The 11206-nt window shown below is 38.3% G+C and overlaps 1 protein-coding gene across 1 annotated transcript; it reads right to left on the bottom strand.

Annotated features, from left to right (window-relative positions):
* Positions 1-1929: 1929 nt before the first annotated feature.
* LOC104479252 (alpha-1-antiproteinase F) lies at positions 1930-10545 on the bottom strand. The gene is made up of 4 exons (XM_010119847.2): positions 9912-10545; positions 6304-6574; positions 3290-3437; positions 1930-2118 (listed from the first exon to the last, which is right to left on the bottom strand). Exons 1-4 carry the CDS (start codon positions 10543-10545, stop codon positions 1930-1932), a joined length of 1242 nt encoding a protein of 413 aa, XP_010118149.2.
* Between the last annotated feature and the right edge of the window lie 661 nt (positions 10546-11206).

Below are 11206 nucleotides of genomic sequence, written 5' to 3'. Positions count from 1 at the left end.
ATTTGGAAGTGGGTTCCTCTACAAAAAGCTGATTGATCGCTTCTAAGTCCTTTTTTTGTTCTCTCGCCATAATATATTTTTAAAAGTATGATTCAGATGCTCTGTATTTTGGTTATGGAATAACAGGAACCACAGCTCAAAACACATGCCAAGACTGGTAACATGGCTATTACAGGGAGTCAAGAGAGACTTTTTTACGAGAGAGATGATGAGAGACACATACGAGGCAATATACTTGGGAAGAGTAGAAGCTGCAAGCTGTCTGTAGCCTTTGAAATAAACATCTCTGCATCAAAGAAATGCCCAATCTTCCCAAAACATTCTCCTCCTAATGGATATAACCTACTATGTGGTGAGCAGGGATTTATTGCTCTGGCCAAAAGCAGAGGGCTTTCTAAAGCTCAGTACTGGCATTACCGTGCTGATCTAATGTACATGAGCAGTATATTCGTAACTGTTTGTTGACATCAGTCAAAAAAACCCACTTGAACCATACTTAAGCCTTAACTCTGAATTACAGAAATAAAATAGCAAAATTAGAAACTTTTTATTGTCATGTTTATTTATTGTTGTTCTTATACTGTAGTACATTTGTCTGCATATTTCAAGGCTGTACAAAGACCGGTGTTAATGCTTAATACCTATTAACAGACTAACCCATTTTAGTCAATAATTTACCCCTCCTGCAACCACAGATCAGATATATACCATGAACATGAGCAAAGAAATAGAATACTGATAGATACTGTGAAAAATAAAAGAAAAAATAGGTAGGAAAGTAAAAAAGAAAAAAATAAATAAGCATGTGCATTATGAATGTGACTTTTAGTATTGTATACCTTAATAGTGAAAACAGATCTTTATAATATTGTGGCTATACCATGAAGCAGATGAGAAACAGAGTACCAATGTTGTGTTACTGGACAGTCTGGGAACAGAAGGGGTTATGTCAAGAGACACAGTGTCACTGATGGGGTACAGGTGTTACTGGCAGGGTGCTTGATCCTACAAACAATACTGGAATGGTGCTTACTGCCATGGGTAATCTCCCAGGGCCAGATGGTAATAGCACAGGCAGTGGCACCAGGGGGGGATGGCTTGTGTTTCCTGCTGCTCAGGGCCTTTGAGGAGCTGGTTTAGGTGCAGGTGTAGACTAGAAGTAGTCTTCTGGCTGCTCTAAGCTGTGTATCTGATTCACAAAGGTCAGCTCTAGGGCACTGAACTGCAGAGATCTGACCTACTCCTTCTTTTCTTAGATCAAATTCTTAGACTCCCTAACATTTGCCCTGGAATGAGTCTGGATTGTAAAGTTCCACAGAAACAGTGGACAGGCCAGTATATATCTGCAGGGGAAAACCACACCTTCTTTGTGACCTCTTTGCAACAGCCTAGCTGGGATGACAGCTGAAAGGCAAGGGTGTCACAGACTCACGGGACAACAATGGTACTATGCAAGGTAGTAAGCATGATACGTGTTAAGATCTATGCTAGAGTTGAACTTCATGCTGGTAGGAAAATGGGGACAAGTAGTAAAGTGCCGTAACTTGTACCCATTTGTCAGTCAACGCAAAAAAAACGTGAGAAGACAGCCCTGACGGACGAAGTAGGTTTACACAACCCTCTCCACCCACGTGCTCCTCATCTTCCCTGGTAGAAGATATATCTATGCTGTCAGTATCACACAGGCCTTAATGACGGTTCTGCCTGAATGCAACCTTCTTTCAAAAAAAAGAAAAAACAAAAAAAACCAACAAGGCCCAAACAAACATGCAACTATGACAAGTTAAATTGATGAAGAGTCTCATCTACAAAAAACAGTGAATAACATCAGTTAAGAGGAGGAGAACCCTCTGTAGCCATGCGATACTCATCAGGTCAAACACTTGATTTAACAGCGGTGATCACCGCATACATAATGTGTACATCAACTTATTCTTTTTTCAGAGGGTTCACAATTTTTCCCATAAAGAGTATATTGCTCTTCATAGTTATGACCACTAGGAAGGGCCTATTGAATGTAATGGTAACCGGAACAGACATAGGCACTATTTCCATGCCTGTGGCAGCTGCTGCTTCGGTGCCAGTCTCATCCACCTTTACCACAGCCTTATGAATAGCCTGTGAAGAAACAGACATTTCACAAATCAGAAAGTACAAGACTAGTCACCTAAATAAGAACTTGAGCTAAAAGTATGGGAAGAAGTTATTGGTAAGAAACAAGCATCAGATGGGCAGGTGTGAGTCCACTGCATAAAGACAGTAAAACTGGAAAAAATTTCAGCAAGCTACACAAAGCAAAGCTTTCCTAGCCCCAGAGAGGAAAGTTCACCCGTGGTGGAGGGGCACGCCCCTGCTAGCAAAAACATTCGCTTGGTTTCTTTTTTTATTCCCTGCTCACGCTCGTGCAGAGCTGTGGAGCTGGACTAAAGGTTGAGAGAGCAGGATCACTTTTAAGTGTCTATTACAAGTTCACATAGTTGAAGAATTAAAATGCAAATTACCACATTGAATAGCATCCTGAAATTATGTTTCCCATGTTACTTAATGTCTTGGAAAAAATGGGAACAAAGGAGAAAGGCTAGAAATGGAGGGCTAGAGCAGAGAGATATCTAAGTTTTAGCTTGCAAAATCAAGACATTTACAGACCCTAATTCACCAGCTTCCATCTGAGGTCATGAGGGTAGTTGTTTTGTTCATATTAGACAACGAAATTTGCACTGATTGTCAGCTTTAAACTGTAGGTTTATTGAAGTATGACTTATCTGCAGCTTTTGCCTGGGCCAGGCAATAATGAGACTCATTGCTCATGTGCTTGAAGCCAAATGTTTTTAATAACTGCATTTTCCTTTCTCCCAAGCAGTTTAAAAGCAAGCACTGTTTTTCCTCACCCTTCCATAAAACACAAGCAATGATACATCCTACAGCTCCCTGCTTGCCCACAGCCAGGCTAAAGAACGTAGATGCAAACAGAAGCAGCAACATAATGACTGTAACAACACTCCATGGGAGGGTACTAAGGTGTGGAGAGACAATGATTTGGTCATATCTGTTTTATAAGGTTGTCCCACACATATCAAAAAGGCCTCCTAGATTAAAAAATTACAGACCTGTAACCTGCTCCAACTCAATTGCATCGACAGCATAACAGGTGAAGGACTCTGTATGCCAACAGCTGCCTTTTCATGTGAAGCAAAGCCTCTTTACATGAGTTCTTCATCATGAATAGTTGTAAAGAGAGTGATTTAAGTACCAATAACCAGTCCATAAAACAAAAAGCAGTATGATTTACCTGAGAAACTCTGTGCTGGGGCTGCCCAGTGATCCCAGACAGGTCAGCCTTATCAGTGAATACATCCATAATGCCCATTTTATATAACACATTTTTTAGGTTATATGTCCCATAAAGAGTGAATTTTGGAAGATACAAATTTGCTGAGCTGCAAGAAAAGAAGTGCAAGAACGTGGTGAAACTTTTGATCAGCTATCACAGTATATCACAGACTCCTGAGAGACAAACTCATTTTGCTTTTTCAAAGACATTTTGCTTGCAGACTCTCTCTAGCCTACACATCAGATGTATAGTGACATTAATTTGAGAAGACAAGAAGGTTTATAACAATGTTGGAAGGCTGGTTGAGAGGCTAGGCTTGTAGGTTGCTGACTCAGTCTGCAGTGAGCCAACACATGAACAGTGAGACTGACCCAGCAGAACAGTACAGCTGTACCTCCCTCAGGATCTTCACCCGACAGTTTCAGAAGTTAGTGATATTTTGTGCCTTCTGCTGGAACCACCGTAATCGTGTCCTGTTACTGAGGATGCAGAGGATGTGCCTTGTGAAAAAGTGATTCTTTTAGGTGTCTCAGGCTGGGCACAAAAATAATCCAACTTATACAAGTTTACTGTTTACTTTTGAGGGGAAAAAAAAAAGTTTGCCTTGTATGTTTATCATATAAATGAGGATAGAAAAGACAAAAAGATATAGCAAAGGAGCAAGACAAAATGTGGTGGTGGTTGTATGGATGACAAAGTGAAAAAAACAAAGCGCATTGACAAAATCTAGATACTCAACAGGTAATTCCTTTTCTATGTCAAGTCCAACATCTGATTTATCCAATTTTTTTTTTTTTGGAAAGCAAATAGTTTGCTGCTTTCCATAAATTAATCAAAGCTCCACAATTCTGACTTATTTCTTCCTTCCTCTTTCAGTAAGGATGTTTCCTTTTCAAAGGTTAAAACCAACATTTATAGCTACAAGTAGCACAATGAGACAGAGGTTAATGATAACGCTGACAGTAGGTACTGTTTTCTGGTGAGAAATAGGGTTCCAGGTCAGAGACATATGGAGCGCTTAAACAGTTGGCCAAAGAGCAGTCATCCAGTGGACAAGTGGGAAGGAAAGGGCCCATGCCTCTAGCGTAGTACAGCATCTAATGTCAAGTCTGGCTGGTGCCCAGAAATGAGAGTGCTAGTGGATTGATAACAGGTTGCTGATCTCTTACTTCTGCCTAATTTCTGACTGTGCTGATCGCTGTCTCAAGTGAGGATGCAACTCTAATTGAATCATTTGTCTTGCTATTACATAAAGAGACTCATTCACAAGCCCCCACTTGCTTTCAACATGCAGGAAAGGGAAAGCCGTAGGCACACAGCAACAATCCGACCAGGCAGGAAGCACTGGGATGCACTTTCCAGAAGAGAAAGTGATGTTTTCTCTACAGTTCGGCCACTAAATAGATCTCAGTTGTCTGTACTGCTAATACTTTGGCATTATTGTCCCTTCAGCAGCCAACAGTAATGAAAAATGTTCCTCACAATGCTTCTGCACCTTCTCTCAACATCATTTTGCAGACAGAGAAACAGGGACAAAAATAGTTTGCCCACAATCCTTAAATCATTCCATACCCTACATCAAACCCATCTATTAAGACCTCCCAGAGTCTCCAAATAATAGAAAAGGCAATCAGTTGCTTAAAAAAAATAGACGGAAAAGAAGGAGTTCGTGTCATTAGTTTGCAGTTTGCAATTCAACACATTAGTTTCTCATTAGTTTGTCACGATGCCAAAAGGGGAGCTACATGAAACAAGCTCGTCTTCAACAGCGATGCCTTTTTGTATTATATGTTTTACATCTCCCATTCATGGCTTTTAGGCAGATTATACTAGTTTGGGGAGGGGAGGAGAGGATAGGAAGAGGAAATACAAATCCCCCCAATTGTATTTAGTGTCTTTCTTGCTGATTTTAAAGACAATTGTGTTTCTTTGTCAATAGCTATTCATAAGTATCTTGATTCATCAACTTATTCATCCTATAGTGATTTTAGTCACCACCCACATAGATGTTCCTAGAAGCTTCAAAACTGTGAAGGTGCACCAATAATTACACCTTCCTGTCTTTTTTTTTTTAAATTGAAAAAGTTTTCAATTCCTTTGGTAAGATTTAACAGTGAATCAGAGTTAAGAGCATGACAGTGTTTTTGGTTTTCTGTATTAGGATGTCATTTTTGTCTTGGCAATTGATCACCTAAAATAGGATTTTAAAATGTGTATGTGTGAAGGTCTCTTAACGTGACACATCAGACTCATGAATGAACACAAGGGCTTGATTCTGTAAAAATGTTATGTCTATGCTTGTACACATATTTTGTCCCATCAAAGGCTACTACTACACATGACACTGAATGGAAGGAGTCTAAAGTTGTTTTTAGAAAGCATATAAACTTTCTGCCTTTTAGTCTCAAAGTTGAAGCAAGTGTAACTTATTCCAATTTTGCCTTCCTAGGTCTTCAGAAAGCCTGAATATAGTGGCTCTGCAATGTGCCAGCTGCTCTGTACCCTTACCATTGAGTTTTGTCCTCACAATTGCCAAGTTAAAGTCATTTCAGCACTAAGTGTGCACTTACTGGCAACTGTGATAGGCAGAAAGGAAGCAAGAGACAAGAAAAAAAGGCAGAAGGAAAGTGGTAGAAATTAACTTGTAAATAGGAGAAGGCAGGAGACCTTGCCCAAAAAAAGTGACAAGAGGTCTTAAGGCAGAAAACTGGGGGCTATGGAGAGTTGAAGATGGGAAACAAAACGCGGAAAAGGCAAAAGTCCTAAAGCTGTGAAGGTTTTCACTTTGTGCAGTACTGAATGTGAAAGCACAGGGACACCAGAGAGCCACATTTCAACTTTGGTCAGTGGGAATTCTTCTGTATATTAAACCAGAACTGAAAATAGCATCCTAATTCTGTGTCATAGCCCAGCAGATTGAAACTGATGTGTCTCCTTGCCTACCATCTGAACCAAGAACTGCAGAATTTTACCTTTTTGAGACTAACGTCCTCCACCTTGACATACGTTCACAAGACAGTCTTTTCTCCAGCTTCCCCATTCTTCCTTGATCAGGCAGAATAAAAAATGCCGAAGCACCTCCTTTGTAATCCATTTGCACCACAGTGGAAGAGAGCTGTTCATCATAGCCATGCTTGAATAGGCCCATTCCAAACATCATTGGGACTTCAACAGCATTGTTCCCATCCACAAAGAATTTGCTCTTTTTAGTGTATTTTGGATCAAAAGGTTTTTCCCATTCAGCTTGAAATATAAGACACAGAGTTACAGGATATTTTGAGGACTTGAAATCATATGACATATCACAACAGGACACATTCATAGGCGACAGAAACTGGTATAGCTGGATCAGCTTCAAAGCCAAACCAGTTTGCAATGAGCACTTGATCTTACTGAATACTTAGAGTAATTCCATAGTAATACACAGTAGGTAGAGTGTAATGTAAAAAACTCCCTCAGATCTTACAGCAGGCTGCAATATCCTTCATTTAGATGAGATACAAGGCGTTCTAGTGTGCACTTTTCCTCCATGACAACAGTTTTAAGGAGCCTATAAAGCCCACATATGATGCAGCCTTTAAATGAGAGCTCAGAAGAAGAAAGATTCTCTCCTTTCCTTATTCTCACACCAAAATAGTCTTGTGAAGGGTGATGTGAGGGATGGATTCTCCAGAGAAATGAAGGGATTCAGGTTACTTGCAGCAAGAAGGGTTTTATATGCCACTTCAGTTAATGGCAAATAAAGTCATGAAGAACTTTATTCTACTAGACTGCTGTGTTAAAAAACAAAACAAAACAACAACAGAAAACCTTTGTACTGTCATGCTCACAATATTAAATTTCCAAAGGCTCTTCACTTAGTCATAGTGAAACAAACTGTCTACATTGAAACACTGAAAGATTCTTATTCTCAGTGGAGTGGAATTTCTAATCCAAATTCCAGCTATCCACCTCATCCATTTCAGACGCTGAGCAGATTAAAAAAAGGGGAAAAGTTCAGGGGTTTTTGTTTTGTTTCTTAAAGAAAGAGCTGTTGCTCTGAAGTAAATTTTGCCTTCTAGAACAAAACTATTTTTAAATCAAATTTAGTGGGCAAAAGCTGAGCCACAATGCTAAGTAAAATAAGCGCCATCAAGAAAACCATGAAACGAGATGCAACCCCTTTTGAATTCTGATTTCTCTTGGAACAATGATTACTAGGCAGCTTGGTACAAATGAAATAATTATCAGCTGCTGTTCCCATCATCTGTGAAATAAACATAAACAGCACTTATTTAGTATTTGGAAAGAGTGAAATGAGACTTGGTGTATGTCTTGGGCTCTGAAAATATAAATTGACATCTGCCAATACTCTGAAGATGGGAAAAGTTGCTACTTTTATGTTTCTTCATTAACAGTGACTTTTTCTATCACCAGATACATAGCAGGCAGGACTTCTACCTTGATATACTTAAGGGAAAAAAAAAGCAGAATGAATCACAGAAACATAAATGACTCAAGTCCTGAAACACTCAAAAAACCTTTATCTAGTTCTTAACTCAGGGAGAACACCCACTGATTTCAGAAAGAGCTTTGCTTGACTAAAACCTGAGAAGGATGTTAGGATTTAGCACACAGATTAGACAGGGAGGATATTCACTAATTCTTTCCTCCTGTTTCAGAGGCGCTCTTATTCCTATGCTCCCTTCTCTCTTAGGAGGCCCGCTGGTAGGGATGGCACCTTTCTCAAATGTTTCCCAGTGTTCAAGTGGAAAAACAAACCTTTAAGTATGATACTTACTGGTGACCAGCTCACACAGGACATGATAAGGGACCGGCATACTGTAGTGGAATAGCATGCCCACTGGCTGAAAGCCAGGAAAATATTGCCAAACTTTTGTCCTTAGGGAAGGACTTTGACAGTACACTACACCACAAAAAAAGGGGGAGGAGAGTCACCAGTACTGTGCAAGGAAGACATGTAATGCACAGAGAGTGGACAAGAGCCTAGAAGTATAGTATACTTTCAATTTCAAAATAAAAATCCTTCTTATTGCTATTAATGCTATTCTTGAATCTATTTTATTGAAGAGCTAAAACTGAATCTCCACCATCTTTGGAGGAGCTGAGAAATAATTTCAGTAAAAAAAATGAACATCTAATTTTAAACAAAACTTGTTTTCAGAACATGAAAATGTTATCTGTGATACAAAGTTATCTTTAATACAAGGTTTCTCAGGCTTTTGTCCCCATTGTGCTATTCACTCTATTGCTCCTTCTTCAAACGCCTTTGAGTGAAAGAGAAATCAAGAGCTTTTTTGCCTGTTTTGAAATACATGCCTGATGCTAAATAAAAGCCTATGTTGAAAACATTATTTGAGACAAACAAGTATGTGTTCAAGATAATTAAGAAACATCAGTCATCGGTATTCCAAACAGCTCCATTTAGCTGTGGCCAAATCTTCAGAGATTAACACAAGGAGCAGATTAAAAGCAAAACAAAACAAAAATATGATTTTGAATTACTTTCAAGGGAAGCTTCATACTAGGGAGGAAAGTGGAAGTATCCATGTTAATAGCTTTAAAGAATAGCATTTCTTTTAAAATAATAGCATTTCTATTACATCTTCTCTGTTTCAATTAAAAAACTTAATGATATTTTGATCAGATAAATTACAGAATATCATTTTTCTGAGTACAGTTGCTTTCTTTTCAGAATACACTAAAATGAGCGTGAGAGAAGGTTTGAAAGAAGACACAGTATCTGTTATTAGACCACTGAATGAACCTTACAGCCTTGCTCTTCTTCTTCTCATTAGATCAGAAGTCTGAAAAGCTCTAGGAAGATCTGTAAAATGTATCTAAGCAGACTACACAAGTTAATTTAGAAAAACAAGCTTATTGTCATTAGGCTTGTATTTGATACTGGTGGGTCCATCTCTTCACTGGAAAATACTAGAATCTGCAAATCAAAAGAAAATGTTTGAAAACCTGTGCCTCTAGACACATCAGGACTACAGCCATACTATCAGTAAAGGCATAGTTAGTAAAAAAAAAGGAGAACATGAGTGTGAAACTAAAGCTACTGTCACATATTTAGCTGTGGATACACGAACATACTCAGTAGTAGCAAAACTACTGAGTAAACATATTTTCTTTCAGGTAAGATGCTAAGTTTTACTTTAACAGGGTTCTCCAGGTTTAATTCTGAACTTGCAAAACAAAAAAAAACCAGCTGAAGTGGATTTCAAATTAATTCCTAGCCAACAAAGCATTGAAGAAAGTGCTTAAATCCCACTAGTTTGTATAGGACTAAATGCTTTACTGAATAGAGATACCTTCCTCAAAGTATATTTCACTTAATCTTCAGCAGGAAAAAAATGTATATATTAAAAGATATAGGAAAATTTGCCATAAATTTTGCAAGGAATTATCATCAGTGTCAAGCAGAACATAATTTCCAATAGCTTTTGTTTATAAGGAAAGGAAAACAAAATATAAGTGCATCTGCAAAACAATATTGCAAAAAAAGGTTATGAAGTCCAAGACTGACCTGAGGAAATAATGTATGAAGGAGGAGAATATGATATGTATAACTTACCATTAAAATAAATATAGCTAACAAGGAGAATTTCAGTAAGTGGATCAAGGTTACTTATGAGGTCTTTGATTTTCCCATTGGTTCTTTCTGCTACATATTCGTTGATCTTTACCTGGGCTTGATCAGCCCTCTTGAAGTTCATAGGATAAACTTGTCCTTCATAGAAGTTTCTGAGATTACTTAAAAATTTATCTTGTGGCTTCAGTCGGTCAAGCACAAACAGAACATTTCCCATATTCAGCTGTAACCCCTCATTCTTTCTGTTTACCATTTGCATGAGTTGACGATAACCTTCATGTATTTCATTTTCAGAAATCTCCTGTGGGTTAAAGCTAAGGACCCTAAGAATCTGTGTCAGAGTGTCTGATCTGGCACCCAGAGTCAGCATTGCGAAGGCAGTAGAGATGCTCAAGGGAGAGAAGAAAATATTCCCACTGTTTTCACGAGATGAAATCTCTTTGTAGAAACAACATGCAAACCGACAAACACTCTTTCCTACAGTCCACTGTGGCATATTTTGGTTTTCTTGGCCTCTTTCATTTTGGTTTCTTACACCTTGGTGATTAGGGTCATAGAAATAACTGTTGGAATGAATTCCAACAATTAAAAGACACAGGAAAAACAACATCTTCATGTTTCTATAACTCTGTAAAAGAAGAAAAGAAAAATGACATTTGGGTTACAAATCTTTTTACCTTGTGCTTAGCAATAAGTCTATCCCTCCACTGTACAGAGCTGGCTTGGTACCAGTGATTCCAAGCCATTTGAATTCAGGGATATCAGCTTTCTCTTTCAAGTAAGCAGACTCCGGAAAATTACCCAATCTACTGAAGAAGTTATGAAAGAATAAAAATTAAAGACAAAGAGGGATGAAGTAATACCAAAGACGCCCTCATTAAGGTTAGGCTAAAATGCCTTTGAAACTCTTTTGCTTCCAATGTTCTTTTTTTAATGTGGTTTTAAGTGATAAAAAGCCGTAAGTCAAAAGTACAGGTCTATAGAGCAGAAAGTAAAGGGGGCCAGTCAAGGCTAGTTAGTTAAATTTAGCAAATCATCAAAGCAGAAGAAAGGCACAATATTCCTCCGTTGTGAAAATAAAAATATTGTACATGTTTTGAATGGGCTGCCTGTAAACATATAGGCAGACACTAGAGAGAAAGTAAATGCACTTATTAATGAGGAAGTGATGAACACTTACAGTGATTCCATAAAGCTCGAACAATTAAGCATCATTTTTAAAAAAAAAAACCCTTCCATATAACTAACAAAAGAGAGAAATATGCTTTGAGCAATTA

The sequence above is a fragment of the Chlamydotis macqueenii genome, chromosome 5, assembly GCF_036417535.1.
Source record: "Chlamydotis macqueenii isolate bChlMac1 chromosome 5, bChlMac1.mat, whole genome shotgun sequence".
NCBI classification, from domain to species: domain Eukaryota; kingdom Metazoa; phylum Chordata; class Aves; order Otidiformes; family Otididae; genus Chlamydotis; species Chlamydotis macqueenii.
The sequence above is the reverse complement of the archived record's forward strand: the minus strand, read 5'-3'. Positions and strand labels throughout refer to the sequence as shown.

Bases quoted from the DNA above. Each gene is read 5' to 3' on its own strand.
- LOC104479252 (XM_010119847.2), bottom strand. From the start codon at position 10,545: ATGAAGATGTTGTTTTTCCTGTGTCTTTTAATTGTTGGAATTCATTCC. The intron at 6,575-9,911 runs GTAAGTTATACA...TTATATTTCAAG, and splicing joins TAGCTATATTTATTTTAATG to CTGAATGGGAAAAACCTTTT. The intron at 3,438-6,303 runs GTAAAATTCTGC...CTTTTCTTGCAG, and splicing joins AGGACGTTAGTCTCAAAAAG to CTCAGCAAATTTGTATCTTC.